The following is a 21,532-nucleotide window of genomic DNA, read 5'->3' on the forward strand; positions in this document are numbered from 1 at the left end:
CAACATGACTTTTCTGTACTTCAGGGGACCATCACTGTCTCACAACATTTACGAGAAACAGAGAGAAAACAGTATTCTAAAGTTAACAAAGCTGATGTCTGTAAGAAACTAGAATGCTGAATGTGTTAAAATAACACTGGTAATTTGGCACAGGACTCACAATATTGGTCATTTTTTAGTAAAGCCTCCACACCTTCATCATCATAACAATATTTCAACAAGTATTTTAAATGAAATAAGTTATCTCTTCTTCCATTACCCATGTGCTTCACGTGTACTGCAGCTTCTCAAGCTAAAACCAACTTCTCAGGCAATCAATAAAAGAATATTTAATACTAGTAAATCATTAAGTAAGCTTAAAAGTATTAACTAATTAGAGCTGCAGATCAAACAGTAACAGAAAGAGTGTTCACTGCTGTAAACACCAAACAGCACCAACAGTAGAGTAGGAGAAAGGTTTCTGAGCATATAAAAAAGCTCTCTACGACAATAACCTTTCATTTTATCTCACTTGTCTCTGCTCTTCTTACCAGGGAGTACAGCTGCAGCAGAAAGTAAACAGGAACAGAAGTTCCTCTACTTATAAATAAAGGATTTATACATAAATTCATTCAATAATTCATTTGCTATCAGATATGTCTCAAAAGATCTACTTGCCGGAGTGAGAACATGACAAGCAAAAGATGTAAGAACAATCTGAACCTATCTCTGTCTCAATTCAAACTCAACATTTGAAACAGAAATCAGACCTCTTTGCAAAATGAAATGCAAGAGAATTTCAGCAATAACAAGAGATCACTACTGTTAATTCTGCTTCTTCTTCCTTTTTAATACGAAAAAAGTATGAAACCAATATGAGCATAAAATTCTTCCTGGGCTAGGATACTATTCCTTTTGCTCTCATCATCATCTCTAGTTACTCCCTGATTTCTGAAGGGATGAAAACACTACTTCAGTTCAAAGCACTCTTGGAGAGATAGAAGGCATCCTAACAGAAGTATATGGACCAAACAGAATCGTATTTCTATTAGGATGTCACTCCAAGAGGACCTCAGATGCTTATGCTACAGTGAAACAAATAATACTCCGCTACTTAAGATAAGCAGAAGGAAGATATACCTGGGGAGCAGGCAAGCTGAAAAGGGAAGATTACTGTTCAGACTACAAATCAATTCAGCTAACAAGTCCAGGAATACATTCTTGCATCTTGAAAACAAAGCTTTAAATATATTTCTACTTTGAATTTTCAGGGAAAAAATCAGCTAGGCTTGCAAAATATTCTTTTCCACTCACCTGTCTACTAAAGCAATTTTCAGATGTGGTCCCATAAGAAAGACTTTGGGAAGACTGTTCTGATAAGTCCATTCAAGAATGTGATCATTACACAGTCTTTCCAACAAGGCTGCTGACAATATCTGCATGCAAAGGATTGTTTCAAGGAAAACTCTCAACAAATTAAGTTTCACAGCATTACAAACCTCCAGTGCAGTGCAAAATTATGGTCAAAGCCACACTCACTTCAATACTCCGATTAGAAGGAACTGACAACTTTAAAACCCAAGGTCCTCCCTTCACTCAAAGTTCTGCTTTTGCAGAAAAGATGCTGACGTTTTTTCTGCATGTACAGCATACAGCCTGTCATTATTTTTTTTCTTAAAATTACAGCATAGACAAGAAAAAGGCTCTTGATCTAGAAACGTGAACTGCAGCACAAGTGTTCTTTATTTTTGTTAAGAATGAATTCACTAGTTTGAATTAAAAATGCTTCCACGAACACTTACAGTTTTCTGTTCTAAAATAAGCAGCCATTTTGGTGCTGTGTAAGGGATTACACCATATGGCTTCTTCTATCAAAAGCAGAATCATTCACTTCCTTCTAATTTTTGCAGTGTTTATCCAAACTGCTCTTCACTGATAAGTCCTGAATGTATAAGATAATTAAAGGATGCAAACAAAGAGACCCAAGTTGTGTAGGGGAGATTTCAATTGGATATTAGGAAGAATTCATTCACAGAAGGACTGGTTAGGCACTGGGAGAAGCTGCCCTGAACAAGTGGAGCTTCCATCCCTGCAGGTATTTAAGAGAAGTGTGGAAAGCTCTAAGGGATGCAGTTTAGTGATGGGACTCAGTAGGTCAAGACGATGTACAGGCTTGATGATCTTCAAGGTCTTTTCCAACTCAGATGATTCTATGATTTTACTCAGAAGAAAATGTGTTGTTCTTTGGGCCATAAATTCAGTAGGTACTATGTATTATAAATTATTGTAAATGTTTAATCAAGATAGGAATCTCAGTTTCTCGCAGGCAAGGATCATTCCTTTAGGAAAGCCAACTGGTTTAGACTTAACCTTAGCTGCTCTTACATATAATAGGCTTTTCTATCAATCCAAAGACTTCTTTGCAGAACATTTTCACTTGCTTAGTCTTCAGAGATTTTTAGAACATCCTCTTTTGAAGGAATGATTACCATGTTTCAGCAGCAGGTGAGCCCACAACTTCAAACAACACCACAGAAAATAATTTAGCAAGGACTTATCAGCTTGCGGGCACTCCCAGCTCCTGAGCACTCATATACAAGAAACCCAAAAATATCTGAAGATTTACTGAGTAAATTACAAGTAATTCCAAAATAGAAATAATTTCTTCTGTGACAGTGCAGATTTATTAGAAACAGATGTATAAAGAGGCTCTGGTCTCTTCACAACCTTCCTGAAGTGCTATTATATATTATAATGGACAGCATGAGCCAAAGCACGAAGGAAGTGGCCTTGTTTCCTGCTACCAGACTATTTGTGGGACTCTTACAGCACTGCCTTTTATTAACATCTGAATTATTTAAGCCAGTTATACAGAAAGCAAGTTATTACGAAATTTTGAAGGCAGTTAATCATCTTTGACTGCAACTCCTGCCTTTCTCTTCCTGCCTTCAATAATAATGAGAACGTTCCTTTCTACCACGGTAACCACAAAGAAGCTGTATTCCCTTTCTTCTAGTTTTATTCTCAAAAAGAAGTCATCACTCACAATAACTGATATTCTCTTTGGGTAAGGTGTGGAGGAATGAAAGCAGGCAGCCCATTAGATTAGAATGTACAGGATCAGCAGAAACCTCTAAAACATGAGAACAGCTGTACCATATCACCTTACCCATCAGTCCTCATCAGGACTTGATGCTTATTTACCAGGAGTTGTTTTGCTCTAAGTGAATGACTCAGCCCACTAATATTGAAGCCTATCCTATTACACCCGCACTGAAAACTTACTCCTCAACTGACATAAGGAGGATCTCATCCCTTCCAACCCAACACAGTCCCTTGGTTCTTCATCTCCTTTTTACAACCCTATCTATCCATACCCTGCCACTGCACAATCTCTGAAGCTGCTCTCAGGATTCCCATATCTCAAGATTTTCTTAGCAAAAATATCTGAAACATAAATTAACCAGGATCATGAATCCTCTTTCCATCCTCCTCTCCTTTTCTGCTAGAGTTCTCAGCAGAGCAGCAACAGAATGAGACGTGCAAAAAGACACAAACAGCACCGAGAACTTCTGATTCTTAGCTGCCTGGTAAACGCTAATAACTCAACTCTTGCAATTATTGCTCCTGTTTTACTTCTGACAGTATGCAGAGTATGTGCTGATTTAGCCAAATTCCTTGCACCAGATCAAGCAATGTCATAATGGGCTGTACATTATATAGGTCTGATCTAATTCATCCACAAACACATGGATTCCTGAATAATTCTCCTCAAATCCTTTTTTCATGGTAAAAAGCAAGTAATAGACTACATTCGTTTATTTGCAGACTTCATGATACACACCAAAAGCCTGCAAGAAAGCACAGACAGATAGGGTATACCTTATCTCAGTAACTGCTTATACACAATATATGGAGTAAATATGGAGTATTCTAACCCTAATCAGAGTCATTCATCACCCAACAATCTTTTTTTGTTTAATCTTCTTTTTAAATAGGATCACTGTTACACAGAAAGTTAAAACAATTCCCTGTGGCAATGTTACGTTTCCAGCTTCATCTACTTCCCCCCCCCCCATCTTCCATTGGAAATCCTGTCATTTATTATTTATAACACCACAATGCAGTCTTAGATGTAGACTGAAATTCTACCACGTTAAGTCCATCATGAACAAAGAGCAGAGACAGACGCAAATTTTAAGAATCTGCTATAAATATGAGAAAATAATGAAAAGATAACAAGTGTGTAATGGCATAATTGGGTAATATAAATTATCAATACAAAGCAATGGTCCCCACACATCAACAACCTACCAGAAGTCACATAAACAAAAGAATTTAAAGATGCTATTCCATGAACACTCAAGGAACATAATACATTCCCCTCGACGTTTGGCACAGCATGTTAGAATGGATGAAGATGTGTGGAATTTTAAACAGGGAGAGAAATGCAGGGATCACATGCTGTTTAGCGACGGGAATAAAGAGCTCAGCGTGGGTCATTTGGTGTAGAGAGAGAAGAGGGAAGCAAGGAAGGACAGACATATGGATAGGGGAAGTAAGAGGAGGAGCCAGGGAGATTGAAAGAACACAATTAAGTGTGGCTCAAAGTCACTTGAATGTGAAGACAGTTTGCAGTTGGTGCAACAGAGAAGAATGAAGGTGTATATAAATGGAAGTCCAGCACGATACAGAGACATCTGGCAGTGAGTTCTGCTGAAAAGCCAAAGTAGTTCAAATGGATCTGAATAAGACACTTATTTGTTGAAGACGGAGAAAAGAAAATTCTATTTTGAGATATATGATATGAGAGCACACACAAGAAAGTTGAATATATGGGCAAGCCTATTCTTCAGAGATACAATACTTAAAATGACAAGACTGAATGTGCAGGTTCAAAGATGTAATCAAAAGGTGAAACTCAGAGACAAGCAAGTGATGCCAGCTATGGAAAAATGACAAGGTTAACAAGATAGCTTAAATGAAGATATTAGAAATTTTGCCTTAAATCCACAAACAGTAGCTAAAGGCTACATAAGACAGTGATACTACAGAAAGAGAAAGCTCTGGCTGACCCACTGAAGGAAACAGTAATCATGTTTCAGGAGTTACTGAAGGAAACAGTAATCATGTTTCCTATGCTACAGCAAACAGAGTTATATTTCTTAGTCTTCAGCAGCTTAGAAGCAACATGGATAACTTTATCAATTCCTTTTTAATTCTAGCAGACATGACAGCCATTAACTGGCAGCAGCAGTATGGAAGAAAGAAGTTGTTTCAGAGAAATGACTCCAGTGTTTAAAACTCATGTTGTTAATATACACAAGGTGAAGGGGAAGGCAGATGGGCTCAATTACACGCAGCAAACTGCAGCATGAAGAGCACTTGTATCAAGGGAAATATGTGTTCCCCAGAAGGAGACAATGTAGTATAATTACAGAATAACAGTTAAAGAAAATAACTCAGCAGTAAAGAACACAACATTGTATTCTAGCAGCAGACATAGATGAACTGACTAATGGTTTAACTAACCACAAAGCATCACATACAGCAGTCAGCATCAGCAGTTAAGACTGTTCTTTATTTAACATCACTGAACACACCAAGACATTTGCACATTCTCCTAGTCTTGAAGATATCCAGTGGTTTTAAACAATGCCTTAAAACATCCTTTCATTAATCTATTTCAACAAAATTTTCAACATAAGCTCATGTATTCACATCACTGCTGCAGTACAGCGAGTACAACATATGGAGATTCTTAGCCTCACTACTAAGCAAAGATTTAAACAGAACATCATGCTACTTGAGATTTCAAGTTTGCTCTCATTTTAACCTTTTTCTTTTCTTTTTCCTTTGTTATTTAAATGCAGTTACTTGAACCTAAGAGCAAACACTCCAAAATATAACAGTCACATATGCAGGAGAAACCCATGTGAGATGAAGATCATTTCTGGTGTTACCTGTGTGAATGCGACAATGTCTCTCCAGCTGACTTGGTTTCGCAAAAGCTTTTTCACAGGTATCACACTTAAACACCCGAGGCTTCTGGGAACTCAGTGAAGGTCCAGCCTGATGGGTTTGCATGTGTTCCTAAGGTAGCACAGAAAAGATGACATCTTAGAACCATTTCAAAAATCTGTAGTATTTAGCATAGAAATATATATACACATTTTGAAGATAGAAGCAGATGATCTCAGTCATCAATAGAAAAAACACAGAAGATGGAACCCTGCATTTTTTTTCTAAAAGAGATACTTTTTTGTGTATCATCTCTTTGTAAGGCTGAGGCATCAGTAGCTTTACATTTCTGAAAGCCTCTGTCATGAATTATTTATTTTGCATAAATTACTACCTTCACAAATTATCTGAAGTAAAATAATATGTTACTCATGAAAACCATTGCTCTTTGAATGTTTTCATCACTTACAAACATAGATTTTGGTCAACTATGCATCATAAGCTAGCACTGGATACTTTTTCTCCCTTTCTGCAGTATCCATTTCCCCATCACTTGCCTGATACACAGGCATTTGTACCCAGGTCCCAAATGAAGATCATCCTAAAACAGTAAAGGCCTCAGAAGGAGAGGACTGCTACAACACACACACACACACACAGCTACTAACAACCAATTGCTGAATTACTTTAAAAAAACAACCACTAAGGTTCTTAAAAAACATTCTAAAAACCACTGAAAGGTAAGACAGCAGAATATGAAATTTTATTAGGTATTAACAATAATTTATCATCAGTGAACTTAATTCACTAACACTGGGCTCAAAAAGTTTATTTCTACAAAAAGAAGTTTAGGAGATTGGTATCTGATTTCTTCATCTTCACAATTACCAATTCTGTATTAAAATCTCTTTTCTTTTTTGCTGAAAACCTTCTCCTCAAATATAGGAAACTGAGTTTCACAGCATTTTGTGTTTTGCCAAGAACCAATAATCTTTTTGTCACATGTGCTTGCCCCAAAGGCACAAACTTCACCACCAAAGTGCATTTTCCTGAAAGTATGATACTACAGCAAGAAGAAATCTTCTGAAAAACTTTCTTAAGAGGTACTGAACAGCAACAATATAAGGGGATTTTAAAACAAATGTTTGCTCTGAAGATGTCACTTGTACTCACGAAACAGAACAACCAAAAATCAAATAAGATCAAGGATTTTGCTTTGCATTTTACAATTACAAAAAGTATATCTGGGAAAGAAGATAAGTAACAATAATATATATAAGAGAACAGAATAAACACCTTTTCCTGACACCACTGTTTATATGACAGGTATCCACATTTTTCTTTTTGTGGACAACATATGCATTAAAAACTTCTCCATGCTCCATCAAAGAGTTATATCAGCATATGTTGTCATTTAAATTCCCCCTCACAGACATGCACTTCACACACCATGAACAGAAAAAGTGAAGGGCTAACAGGTATCTTTCAGTAACATGGCAACAATTCCAAAACAAAAGAACAAGTTAACAGAACAATCCACTGTTATTACCAAATACCTTGAGATGTGTTGCCCGCTTAAAGGCTTTATTGCAGACATGACAAACATGTATTCTTTCCTTGCCATGAACCTCTTTACTGTGATGCATCAACATGGTGGCTGAAGAAAAGGTCTGACTACACTCAAAACACTGGTGCACACGACCTTCTTTTTCTGCTTGATTGCTTTTAGTCACATTAGGAGAAACCTCTGTCACCTATAAAGATTTATGAAACACAGTCAAATAATTACTTAAGTACACTCACAGCAGACTGGGTGGTGTTCTGGATGTTGCTTTGATGTGACCAATTTTTTGAGGGTGCTTGCAAGCACCTTATCAACACAAAGGAAAGACAAGTTGTATGTAAACAAACATGTATTTCACTGCTCTTAAGAATGACCAAATTTTAAGGAAACAAAAAGATTAGAGTAACTATGCTCAAATTCATTTATGTCGTAAAATCCGATGTGTTTGAGTACATAAATATTTTCTTACACCCAGTTTTATATTCCTGAGACTATCACCCATATAAACAGTCATCCCCCCTTTTGTTTATATGCTCCCTTCAAGTACTGGAAGGCCACAATGAGGTCTCCCCAGAGCCTTCTCTTCTCCAAGCTAAAGCAGCCTAGTTCCCTCAACCTTTCCTCACAGGAGAGGAGCTCCAGCCCTCTGATCATCTTAGTGGCCCTCCTCTGGACCCACTCCAAGAACTCCACCCCAAGCCTGGATGCAGTACTCCAGATGGGGCTGAGTAGAAGGGACAATCACCTCCCTCCCAATCCTTCTCTTAAATGAATCCAAGGATGATGTTGTCCACCTCTGCTGCAAGAGCACATTGCTACCTCATGGTTAAATACTTGTTCACTAGTACCTCCCCTCCCCCCCGAAAAAAAAAAAACCTCTGCTCTACTAAACTGCTTTCCAGCACATACCAGTGCATGGAGTTATTTTTCTCCAGGGACTGAACTCTGCATTTCCTTAAATGGAATTTCACAAAGTTCCTGTTGGCCCAGTTCTCCAGCCTATCGATATGCTTCTGAATGGCAGCACAACCATCTAATCCATCAAAAACTCCTCAGTTTTCTATAATCTGCAAATCAATTGAGTACGCTCTCTGTTCTATCATGCAGGTCATTAATGAAGAGGTTAAATGGTACTCATCCCAGTACTTCAACCCTGAGGTATACCACTAGCAAATGGCCTTGACTTTGTTACACAGGTAACAACATCACTGAATGCAGCAGTTCAGTCATTTGTTTGTTTCCTTCTCTCCAGTGCCTGAACTCCATTATTTATGACTCAGCTACCAAGGGTGTTCCTGACATTGATATTCCTGACCAATTCTTCCTTGTTTCCAATTATGAAGCCCAGCTGAACATCTTTCCTTGCTGGCTTTTCAGCCTCCTGTACCAGAAATTTATCAATACATTCCAGAAGTTTCCTAGGTTCCTTGCACCCTGGCTTGTTGCCCTTTCAGAGGATCTTAGGCGGGCTGAAGTATACGCAAAACCAGGGACTGCAAATCATGGAATTACTTAGGTTGGAAGAGACTTCTTGAAATCATCTAGTTCAGCTCCTCTACTCAAAGCATTAGCTAGGGGCAGGAAAGCCAAGACTATCTGATGAAATACAAATCTTCTGATTCTTCCTAATCACATGATCTGTAGCAAATGATTAGTATTCACCACAACCTGATCTTCCTGACAGCCTTCACCATAAAGTCCCAGCTGACTCATCATCCAGTCCCTAAGCAGAGCTCCACATAATCCCACTATGGTCGTCTTGTCCTGTCCTAAAAAGCTGTCATACTATCATAACTGTGCTTCATTTGTGTGTTGTGTGTTGTTCTACCTTCTTTCTGTGAATCCCATCAGATTGTAGACTGTAAGCATACCTCCAGCTGCATCAGTGTGCAGACATGCCAGAGAGGTATGCATTTCTGACAATTTTCAAGAAGCTTGAGGGAGTTTCCTCTACTATTTTGTCATCTCACTACCTTTATGAGCATAAACTTGAAGAGGGTCCCCTATTTTCAAGCCTTTTTTATGTTCAAAGTTTCACTCACTCACAGTCACAACTTGCCTGCATACTGACCTCTGCTTGCCAATCCAGTGCCCCACATCTGGTAATCATCATCTGCCTCTACCAGAATTCCCAGTTTAGAGATCACGTTACGGGGCTGGATAAAAATATTAATTCTACCTTCAACAAGACAAGTCTGAGCTACCCCTTCTGATATTAGTACTGACATTACTCATGTATAACAGCCCGTGGAAACTCTAAACACTTAAGAAGTTGAAAAGTTTATACTCCATTGTTCAGCCAATTTGGCTGAAAAACAAACAAACAAACAAAAAAAACAGAAAGAAAAGATATAGCAATAGCTGCTGCTTTTCCCCACAGCTCTTTACTTCATTTATTTTTATTATCTAACAAATTTACTTGGATTTTTTTTGGAGAAAACTGCTGAGTACACATTGCTACAGTTTGTAGAAAAACACATTATGAAACGTATTTCTCTTTTCTTTTTCAGCTCAGAACTTAAACACAATCTGGGTGACTAGGAAGTCACAATGAACCTCTTCCCAGTGCTCTTACTTGGGAATGACATCAGCCTTCCTGCTTCAGCATACAAAGGAATTATTCTAATATGTTTATTAATAACATTCTTTACCCACAAGAGATACAGAAATATATTGCATCTACCTGATATGTTATTTCATCAGAGTTTGTAGTTGCTGAATGGGGTGTATGGCTCACCAGTATGACTTGCTGCGAGCCTGACCCACTTTGGCTAGCGAGACTGGAATCTGCGAGTATAGCAGGGAACTGCTGACCCTGTCAAAGAGAGAAGGGAAAAAAAAGAAAAAAAGGAAGAGTAACTACATTTAAACAACTAACTGCAGTCACACGAGTTGTTTTTATACTTCAAAACTACTACTTTTTTTTTCCTTGAAAAAGACCGTGACAATTTATTTGAACAATTCCTATAAGCTTTCCCTCTTCTCCTCCCATTTTAAATATACCAAGGTAAGTGTAAGAACAATTAGAAGTCCATAAAAGCAAAAATTCTAATTTTTCCCACTCTTGCATTAATTGCTGCACATTTCAGCCTTTCTTCGTCTTTTGCCTTTTCAGATGATGCTTTCCATAACGCTATCTTTTGCTTTTTTGTGTGGTCTTCCCACAAGTTTTTCCTTTTTTAAGTCTATTAATTAAACATACTTCCAAAGTACATGAAGTCAAAATAGAAAATAACAAATTAAATTTCAGAATTTTTAAAATCACACTACTTCTATTTCTACATCTTCCATGTGAATGTATGTTACACATTACCAACCCATTGATCAAGATTCATATTATATATAGTGTGCTTGTACAACATCCAATTTTTTACTTGATCTAGCAATAAGAATAGCGTCTGTCTTATTAATAAACATCAACACTGCTAACTCTACATTGTTTAAATTATTACAAATTCTGAAATGAAACCGTACGTTGCTTCTTTACGCTGGAATGTCAAAAATTCTCAACAGTTCACAAGAATCATGCAAGAAGCCTTCCCGAAACCTTTTCCTGACTTTGGCTTTTTATGACACTACAAAAATCCTACATTATGATAAGAATGAAATTAATACTGAAGCTGCTTGGGAGATGATAGTCATATGGCATTATTCTTGTGTAACTTCTTGTAACTTTTATCTCTTTAATCATAGAACATCTTGGGTTGGAAGGGGCCTTCTGGTTTCAACCCACTTTCCATGGGCAAGAATATATTCCATGAAATCAAAGCCCCATCCTACCTGGCTTTGGATATCTCTAGAAATGCGGCACCCACAGCTTCTCTGGGCAGCCCCTGTGCCTCATCACCCTGTGAGTGAAGAATTTCCCCCTGATGTCTAATCCAAATCTCTTATTTAACTTCAAAACTGTTTCCCCTTATTCTCTCACTATTAGGCCATGTAAAAAGTCAGTTTCCATCTTTTTCATAAGCCCCCTTTAAGTACTGAAAGGGCACAATACATCCTCCTCCAAGCCTTCTCCTCTCCAGGCTTAAAATCCCCAGTTCTCAGCCTCTCTTCACAGCAGAGGTGCTCCAGCTCTTTAATCATCTCCATGGCCCTAACCTGGATCAATTTCCAGACAACATAATTTAAAAACTTTCATGTTGCTGTAAAGAGACCTGTTCCAATTTCTCTTCAGTTCATATGTTCTCAAGCATGCTCAAGGTAAAAGAATGATCTTATTTAGGTCTCCAGGATGCAGGACCTCAAGGAAGGTACTACAGCACAGTCTTCATAACGTGTCCTATTATTAAAGATTAACTATTCCTCCTCAGATAAATTTAAAATTGTTTTTCAGTTCTTCCCAACACAGCTTCTTGTTTTGATCATACTGTCCTATCTTTTGAAAAGTGGGGATAAAAAACCAATAACTCATTAAGAATGACAACAAAACAGTTTCACTCACAACAATAAAGAACAAAGACACAGCCAAAGTTTAACCAGAAGAAAAACACAAAGCAAAAAGATAATCATCTTTTTTTTTTATTGTTTATCCTGCATGCATCTTACCTTAAATAGATTTGCTATTAACATTTCTGAAACATTTTTACTGTAACATTTATGCCAGTCCTTAAGAAAATAGTATCTACCAGCTTTACGATTAGGTACCCACAGCAAATATTTTTTACTCATCCCCCTTTTTATTTAAAGAGGAAAACAAAAGAAAGCTACAATTAGAAGACATTAAGTTCCTCGTATTTTTAAGGTTTTGACAGCTTTTGCCTTCTAAAGAAGTTATAGCACCTATATATAAAATGAGTTATCACAAAAAATTGATCTCAAACAAAATTATTTTCTAAGAAAAGTCCTAAGTTCCAGCCCTCTAAGACAATAATGTTAGTTTATCTGTCAGTTCAAAAAACACTTCTTACCTGTGATGTGATATTAAGTGTAACTGCATCAAGACCACCTGACAACATTCCCTGAGTATCAGCAAGAGTCAAAGTGACACTACCATCTCCTCCAACTCCTGATGAAGACATGACCAAATTCTGGGCAGAAACTGTAGATTGAGATATGGGTGTTGTTGAAGGAAGGTTTGTTCCAGTTGTTGTATTAAGCTCTGGAATATATGCAAAATAAAAACAAATAAAAACAAACATTCTACAGAATATCCTAGCAGTAGGCATTTCCTTCTTGTTCTGTGGAGTGGATAATTTAACTTGGTACAGCAATTTAAAACTAGTGAGAAAACATCGAAATCTTGTTGTTATTTAATTGTACCGTGCAAGATCGTATTATTCCTGCCTAGCACTTATTTTTTAACAAGTTTATATTTTGTTAAAAAAATCACTGGAATCATACCTGGAGCGTTTAGTGAAGTGCCCTGAGAAAGAAGGTGGTCGTTGCTTATAGCTAATGTTGCACCTGTACTCTGACTGTTGATGGTTGGTGCTGTCAGCCTTAGGCTACTATTCAGATCACTGCTTCCAGAATTATGCTGAATAAGATCTTGACCTAAACAGAAATTAGTGCTATTACAGCCAGAAATAACTCAACATTATTCTACTACTATATTCTATTTTAAAAAAAAAGTGATCATAAATTAAAAGCAGAAGATAAAACCAAAACAAGATTCACTTCTTCACATGCACATTTTTACACAAAACTTCAACATGTTCTTAATATAGGTTCAGATAGCAATATACAGAGAAATACCTGTACTACTTAATATTTAGACAAATACTGATCTTAAATTCAAGGCACAAACTTCACGAAACTATACAAGCTAGCAAACTAAAGGCTAATAGTTAAAATACTGGATCTATTTAAGAAATGTAATTAAACAAAACTGTCTTTGGGGAAAGTGGACTGCTAATTATATTGTACATAAAATCAGTTTCCTAAAGGCAGTCTAAATGTGTTTAAAGACACCTAGAGTACTAACTACTTACTACAGAGACTGAAGAGTACACATGCAAGAATGGTCAGAACATCTATTAGAATATGTATTGGAATAGGTATGTAAATAAATTTAGATTAAATAAACTCAATCCCAATGCCTGTCTTGAGCTGCTTGCTCCTATCCCACCCCAGTATTACTCAGGAGTTGCATTAAGCCAAATGAGTCACAGCAAGGAAATAAGAACTGCTTACACAAACTTTCCCCCTGAGAAATATCTGTTGAAATAAGACTACGAATAAAACAGGGAACTGATCTAACATTCGTACTCACTGCAATTGCATTTGGTTTTCAAAGGTAGATTTAGAAAATACCTTTTAAAGCCAATGAATATAAAAAGAAATGCAGCTGACAGCAAAAATATACTCAAATACTGTACCAGCTAGCCTATGAAACAGAGATCTGGTGCCACTAAAAATCATTATAAATACCAACCAGATATTGTAAGAGTGATTTCTTGAGGACTTCCTGATGAGCTTGCAGTAGTAGAACCTGTAGCATGAGCTAGAACTTGACTCAAACTAGAATTATTTATGGTCAATGTTATCTCATGTTGTCCATTTGAAGATGACACCATACCCTGTGAAGTCATGACTTGGGAGATGTCCTGTGTGCCTAAATATGAAGAGGTAGAACAAAAATTTCTATGAGTATCTTTTCTTTACAATATATATTTTGTAAAACTACAATTACAACATTATTTTTTGAGCTGCTATAAAAGACTTAGCCAAGGTAAGATGCTAAAACTTGTAATCCAACGGAGAAATTGTTTCCACAGTCTAATTTATTCCTCTGCAATTTATAAAGCTTTTATGTTCCTAAACATTATACATATTCTTCAATTTTGTAGCATACATTATGAAAACCTTGTATTCGAAAGTGATAACAAAGTTGCAGAATTTGACAAATATGCTGTTACAAGAAGCATATATCCAACTTACTAAATGAAGTATTAAAAAAATGTGTAATAAAATTAATGCTAAAAAATTCGAAGCGTAGGACTAGTGGCACTACTTACCACTAGCACTGGTTGTCAGCACAGACTCTTGCTCAGATAGGGATCCAATTGTCATGTTAGCTGAAGATGTTACTGTAGGCTGCAAAGACAGGCCTGATATAGGCTGAATAACCACATTAGCTGGCACTGCATTTTCTGTTGTCTGGAGGGAGGGATTCTGTGGAGCCATACTGGGATCTCCAGTTAGTTGCTGAGCAAGTATATTACTCTGCTGTAACGTTTGCTGTAGAATGCTTGGATCGATCTGAAAAACAAATTCTCAATCTGATCAATCCAACTTAATAAACCTGAATTACATGAATATTTATAACAAATCCAGAATTCAAAAAGGTGCATTTGGAATGTATATTATTTAAAATTACTATTAAAAAAATAAACAAAATTTTTTAAGTATCTATATGTAGGATGTCTATTCAACTGCCATGTTTGGGAAATCATGATCACAGCTACAAATAGGCATACTGGGTACCTACTATATTGGCATTTTGTAGTGTGCAATAAGCATGCAAAGCTTATTGCTCTCAAGTCACTGAAAGTGAAAAGGCAAGGTGCAGAAGGGAAAAACACCATCAGAAATGATCTGTTTTTCAGCCTTTATGGGTCCTAAAAGTCCCAGTTCACTAGAAAATACCTGTTTTCAATATTTAAATATACACTGTTTTCTTTGAGACGAGTGTTTGGGAATTAAGGGAAACAAAACTACAATACAGTTTCCTTTATTTTTAGCTATAAACTTTTTAAGTAGACAGACTTCAAATGAACCAATGCAATTCAGATGATGATCTTTCCTTGACCTAGGAATTGGACATGGAGGTCACCAGAGGTCTTTTCCAGCCCCAAAACAAGTCTCTGAAACTAATCAAACCCAACCAATTTCATCAAACCATTTTTTCATGTCATTTTGAATTTTCAAATTTAATAATCTCACCATCTTTTATGTAAAGTATTTCTATTGTTCATTTTACAAGTTCAAATGGCATCTGAACTGTGAATCTAAATGTTTAAAACTAGACAAATAACACAAGTGTCATGGTAAGGAAAATTCTTAGTAACGTTTGGGTTCTTCTGTTTTGAGAAGGAGGGTGAATGGGAGGGGAGATGTTGCCTAAAATGTTTTTTAAAATGAGAAGACAAAACGCCATTAAAATAAAAAAAATATGGATTTTCAAGAAATCTGTCAAAATCCCAGAGAGGTAAAAATCTGAAAAACTTGAAGAGAAAAAAGTTACAACAAAAACCCCACCGTGCATCTAAGTTTTAACATGATAAAGCAGCATGGAACTGTCAGATGTCTCACTCAAAGGTACTACTTCAGAAGTACATATACTCATTAAATTTCCTTCAGTCTTCAAACTGACTAAAGAAATCAAATTAACTGAAAGCAACCTACCTGTAATGTTATGTTGTTAATACTAGCAGCATCTATTCCAGAGATTTGAACATTTTGTCCAACCAGATTAGCAGCAAGTTGTAACTGTATTCCTTCAAGAGTGGCCAAGCTACCATCTGTCAAGGACACAGTTAAGTCACCTCCAGCTACCAAAGAAAACAGTTGCATTATGTTTTTCTTTATCATTACTGACCACCTCTTTTAGCTTGCTTATTTTTATAAACAAAATCAATACAGAAACTACACATTCACACTTCTGTGTGTTACGTCAATGTTCTGGCTGGCTAGTTTAAAATTTTATAAATTCCATGTCATTTAGGGATTGTTATTATTTAAGCAGTAGCTGGCATCTTCCAAAACAAGAACCACTCCAGAGCATCTATGAAAATAAATCTGGAGAAATTTGCTTTAAGTGTTCCCAAGTGTATGCCACCCCTAAAAACAAGCAGCAATTGTATGCTCAAGGTGTGTGCATTCTGACCCTTAACCACGTGAGAGTTGTTACCATATTTATATATAGCACATAAATCTTGTTCAAGGAAACTGTGGACAACCTATGTAATCACACGGATGAAAAAAAAGTGCATTACCATTTGAAAATTAAAATCTTAACAATTCAGAAAGCTAATGTTAAAAATTGAAGAGACTACCTCTACAAAAGCTCCCAAAAGGTGGAAAGATCACCTGGTGTTTGACATACAATCTCCAAAAATACCTTTATTATGATCAACCAGCATCCTTTGGTGGATGTCCCAAAAATCATCCTTTTTTGTGAATAAGTATCTTTAGCATAAAAACACCTTCACAAGAAATATCTACTCAGGGCAAAATGCAAACCACTAGCCTGGATTTCAGAAGTTTCCTGCCTCTTCCTAGGATTTCTGAACATACTATAAACGTCTCATTCTGTTCATTCAGAATTCCAAGCAAACACTAGGTAGTTTCATTGCAATGTATCACTCTGGTATTTAACTCTAGTAATCTGTGCTCATCTTGTGATTTAGTCTGAACAGTTATCGAAATCCAGCCAAACGAGTTTGGAAGATATCGGTAAATGTTATTTGAAAAGTTTGATTTGTAAATGTGGTATTAATAATTGTTTTGCTTCTCTCCTTATTAGGAAAGAGCAAGAATACTACCAAAAAGAATACAAATAGTCTACCTATTTATTATCAGCATTTTTTTCCTTTCTACAGTCCAACATCACAGCAGACCTGAAGAGAACCTTCTAGGTTAACTGTAACTACCATAACATTTTCACTTTCATTCTAAAATAAGTAAATTTCTATTTATGTCATCACTGTGCATCAAGTTATCAACGCAATACAACACTTACCTGTTTGGAAGTAGTGTTTGGTATAAGTTTCTGAACTCTAACAGAAAACAAAGTTCAGTACTTGATTTAAATACCACCACCAAAAAGTCATCCATTTTTACCTGACACAGAAGCAGGAAGGATAGCCTGGCCCACAAGTCCTTGTTGAAGTAAATTCTGATCAAACTGACTTGTCAAAACAGAGTTATTCATGATGAAAACATTAGGATCTGTTGAAGACGAATTAAGAAGGCTGACAGGCTGCAGTCCCTCAGCTGAAGTGCGGGCAACAGGCTTCCTAACCTTCTTTGTTTCTGGTTTATAATGACACTGTATGTGGGTTTTTCTGCGCCCAGAAGTACGAAACCGTAAATCACAGTGTGGACATTTAAATGGCTTTGCTCCTGTATGCAGACGCATGTGGACTTTTAGACTTCCTTTTGTAGAAAAAGAATTACTGCACACATGACAACTGAAGAGCTTCTGACCTGGAAAAAATAACACAGATAAATGAGAATAACTCTAAAACTCAACAGGGCTGTACCAACAATTTAAGAAAATACTGATTCTAAACTATTTTGAAAAGAAAGAATTTGAAATAACTAGTCTTTTTTTATAACTTTGGATGTTTTTCATATGAACCAGTAGCCTAAGTTAAGTCTATATTTACCTCCTCTTAATTTCTGAAACTCACTTTATTTTTCATTCAGAATCTTAATAAGTCACCTTAAGGCCTCTTATTTTCATTAAAATCTCTCAAATTCCTCACTAACCAAGTAGTTTCAAAAAAACCTCAATTTGAGAAAAAAAAACAGACAAAAACCTACTTTCTGGTCAGAACTGCACTACTATAATCTGGTGATATTTGTTATTTACAGCTGATAATGAGATCACAAAAACAATCAGGGCATGCAGTTTCTCCTATTAAGTTCCACATCTCATTTATTCAGAAGAATTTCCCATCAAATTCCTGAATTATAGTTCCATCTATTTCAGATTATAGATTGAGGTTACACTGGTGTCACTTTTCGCTCAACAAAAACAAAATTGCTAGCAGTGTTCAAGTTCAGCAGAAACAACTTAAGAATAACATAAACCAATGTAGTTCATGAAGACAACAGAGGCACGGATTGCAAGCACAGGCATCTCCCACATAAAGAGTATCATGGAGAAAAACATTTTCCAGCCTCTCCCACTAAAACCAAACCAGGGAAAAAAAAGGACAGGGTGGAACGGAGGACAAGGGAACAGCAAATTAATTAACAACATCAAAACAGTTCAATTGGCATTTGGATAATGCCCTTAATAATATGCTTTCACTTCCGTTTAGCTCTGAAGCAATCAGACAGTTGGACTTGATCTTTGTAGGTCCCTTCCAACTACTCTGTTCTAAAGAGTAGAAAGTAAACTCAACATCTGAAGTCCTGTTTAAACAGAAGGTTAAATATTCAAATTAAGACCTGATGTGATTTTTATAAAAATACCAAAATTCTGGAGAGTGAAAAGAAGAATGGATGGACTGGAACGTTGAACTTCAACTATGAACAGGGATCTAAGGCTCAAAACAGAAAGGGAGGGAAAACTATTACAAATTGGCATGAAAAGACGTATATACAAATGCCAAATGCTAAAGTAGCATCAAAGTGTAATTAAGTGTACTTTATTGCATCTACAAGATCATGTCATACTGCTTGCTACCCAATTAGAATGTTAAAAGGAACCATTACATACACAAGAAAATAATAAGCAATGAAGCAGAAGTATAATGTGTGTTATGCCACTACACTGTATATGCTAAATCAAAATGCGCTGCTGGAAGTAAATATTTAGCCTAATAACCGAATCTCACAACCTTTAGCCCTATCTAAGACCTGGTTTTATGTATTACAATGAAGGGTCTATGTATAGTAACCACAGAACAAAGGCCAAAAGCATCCATTAGAAAGCCCCCTCCTAGAAGCATTCAAAGCAAGGCTGGATTGGACGTGGTCTAGAGGGAGGTACTGCTGACAACGGCAGTGGGATTGGAACTGAATGATCTTAAAGGTCCCTTCCAACCCAAACCAATCTAATAAAATAACTGAAAGGAAGCATAATTGAAGTACTCGCTCAAAGAAATTTAAAACAATCACCTCAAATCTTAAGTTTTTTGCAAACAATGTAGCATTTTTAAAGACCACCACAAACTCAAACTTCAACAATTTTAAACATTATTATTATTATTTTTAACTGCACCCTCATGCTCAGGATAACCATTTAGCACTGAGATATTACCGCTAATTTATAATTAAATTAGTGCAGATACATATATATATTTTCCATGAACATTATTATAGCATTTTAAATGCCATAAACCATACGATTAACTCGATGATGCTGTAAGCACCAAATGTCACCTAGCAATGGCACTCATGTCATTTTCCCACATCATAGTGAAATATATAATCCCTTCAAAACCTTCAAGCTAACACAGCTATGAAAGTAACTGGTTTCTTGACAAAGACATTCGAAATCATACTGACCTGTATGTGTTTTAACATGACAATCTAGAGTGGATTTTACAGTGAAACTCTTCCCACATTCTTCACACTTATACGGCTTCTCTCCAGTATGGATACGAACATGCCTAATAATTCCAAAATACACACACACGTGAATTTCTGTCCTTATGTCAGGTTCTACGAATATTTTCTATATTATTAATTTTAGAAATCCTTAATAATTAATATCAGCATTACAGTAAGCAGAACAACTAAGGAAGACAATTCAAATTTACACAATTTGTCAAACTGAAAGGATATTTTTGTTTTTATATGCAAGTCCTGTTTTAAGAAAAATTCTAAAACTGTAAAAAAGGTTTTAATAGCACAGGAAACATGAAAAGGCCGTTCTACTCAGATACAGAACATGCAACAATTTGATACATATTTTTAAGCCATTCTGAAAAAGATAAATTTACATAAACACGAGCCAAGCCTTAGCTTAGACATAAAAAGTTAAAATGATCTGTTACTACCAAATGTCTGACAAAGAATTTAGAAAATTGAAAAGATATAGAAGTTTTCTATTTCTTACCTGACTAAATCACTGGGCTTTTTAAAGCTTTTGGGGCAGTAACTACAACAGTTGGCATATTTAGGCTCTGCTTCCAATTCTGCTTGCTTATCTTTGATCTCACTAATTCTGTCTTTCTCTGCAGCAGACTGAACAAGAACTTTTTCTGAGACAGTAGCGCTTTCTCGAGGCCTAATTTTTGCCAGTTCTGCTGTTTCTTCTTCTGTAAAAGTTATGACACCAGGACGAGATTTTCTGGAAGCTCTTTCAGAATTTTCATCGTCATCTTCAACGCATGCAACTACAAAAAAAAATATATATATATTTGTATGCACGTATGTTTAATCTGTCAGTTGAAATTACAAAAACAAAATGCTTATTATTAACACATTATTAAATACAAGGCCACTGTGCAGCCTGTGCTTCCTCTTAATCTCTCTTTAAGAGACCTAGCTATGTATATTTCTCTAAAATAACACTTGATTTATTACTTCTGTTTTTACAATAATTAAATACAGGTACAAATTATTTAGAACAAAAGATTTCTACTTTAGTGGCACACAAGTCATTATGTAACATACAATACCTTGAGTACACTGGGTAGCCTCCTGGCAGACTGACTTCTTATAACAACTTAGACAAAAAAGCAGTTCCAGCAGCCCTGGATATTAGATGTTACCCATGCATTAAGGTTAATTTATTGCAATATTGCATTCATGTAACCTACTGAAACATCTGTACTTGTTATGTAGTAAGGACTGTAAGAGTAAAAATGAAATTACCTCCCCCTCCTGTTTCTGTAGCTGATGCTACAGCTGAGGAGACTGCTTGATGTTTTTTCATATGCTTTTTGCAGTGAACAGTTGTTCGAAAGCTTTCATCACAGAATGGGCACTTGTAAGGCTTCATGCTCATGTGAGTTGCCATGTGCCTTGTAAGGCTGCCATTAGTTGTGAAGGATGTATTGCAAATGCTACAGCTGAATGCTTTAACTCCTTAAAGTAACAGAAACAAGTAAGTAACATGCAGTTGTTCCGTTTACTTACACAAGTTTGGGTACAGTAAACACTCTGACTTAAGAAAATGTAGAGCTGGCATACTCTGTTACCTGTATGAGTCTTTTCATGTGACTTAAGAACTCCTGAGGAAACAAAGCCACGGCCACATAGTTGGCATTTATAAGGCTTCTCACCAGTATGCGATCGTACATGTTGTTTCAAATGGCTGGATTTCTTAAAACCCTTGTTGCAATATTCACATCTATTAAAACAAAATTATTAGTTGCATACAGTTAGTGGCCATAAGAC

At 36.3% G+C, this 21,532-nt stretch overlaps 1 protein-coding gene across 7 annotated transcripts in view; it reads right to left on the reverse strand.

The window, feature by feature from the left end:
• Positions 1 to 21,532, reverse strand: part of ZNF236 (zinc finger protein 236) — a 67,265-nt gene that overhangs the window by 1,031 nt on the left and 44,702 nt on the right. For 5 of the 7 annotated variants that reach the window (XM_090137297.1, XM_090137296.1, XM_090137295.1 and 2 more), the window contains 13 exons: positions 21,334 to 21,485; positions 21,008 to 21,220; positions 20,247 to 20,526; positions 19,694 to 19,797; positions 17,294 to 17,659; positions 15,857 to 16,002; positions 14,467 to 14,710; positions 13,884 to 14,063; positions 12,851 to 13,003; positions 12,418 to 12,608; positions 10,188 to 10,319; positions 7,497 to 7,694; positions 5,943 to 6,072 (listed from right to left, as the gene is read on the reverse strand). In XM_090137297.1, the coding sequence (XP_089993423.1) occupies positions 5,943 to 6,072; positions 7,497 to 7,694; positions 10,188 to 10,319; positions 12,418 to 12,608; positions 12,851 to 13,003; positions 13,884 to 14,063; positions 14,467 to 14,710; positions 15,857 to 16,002; positions 17,294 to 17,659; positions 19,694 to 19,797; positions 20,247 to 20,526; positions 21,008 to 21,220; positions 21,334 to 21,485 (2,489 nt within the window). The remainder of the gene's footprint in view (positions 1 to 5,942; positions 6,073 to 7,496; positions 7,695 to 10,187; positions 10,320 to 12,417; positions 12,609 to 12,850; positions 13,004 to 13,883; positions 14,064 to 14,466; positions 14,711 to 15,856; positions 16,003 to 17,293; positions 17,660 to 19,693; positions 19,798 to 20,246; positions 20,527 to 21,007; positions 21,221 to 21,333; positions 21,486 to 21,532) is intronic. The other 2 variants (XM_031589048.2, XM_031589049.2) reach the window with 2 other exon arrangements.

The sequence above is a fragment of the Phasianus colchicus genome, chromosome 3 (genome assembly GCF_987193195.1).
Source record: "Phasianus colchicus chromosome 3, bPhaCol1.hap1.1, whole genome shotgun sequence".
Taxonomy (NCBI): domain Eukaryota; kingdom Metazoa; phylum Chordata; class Aves; order Galliformes; family Phasianidae; genus Phasianus; species Phasianus colchicus.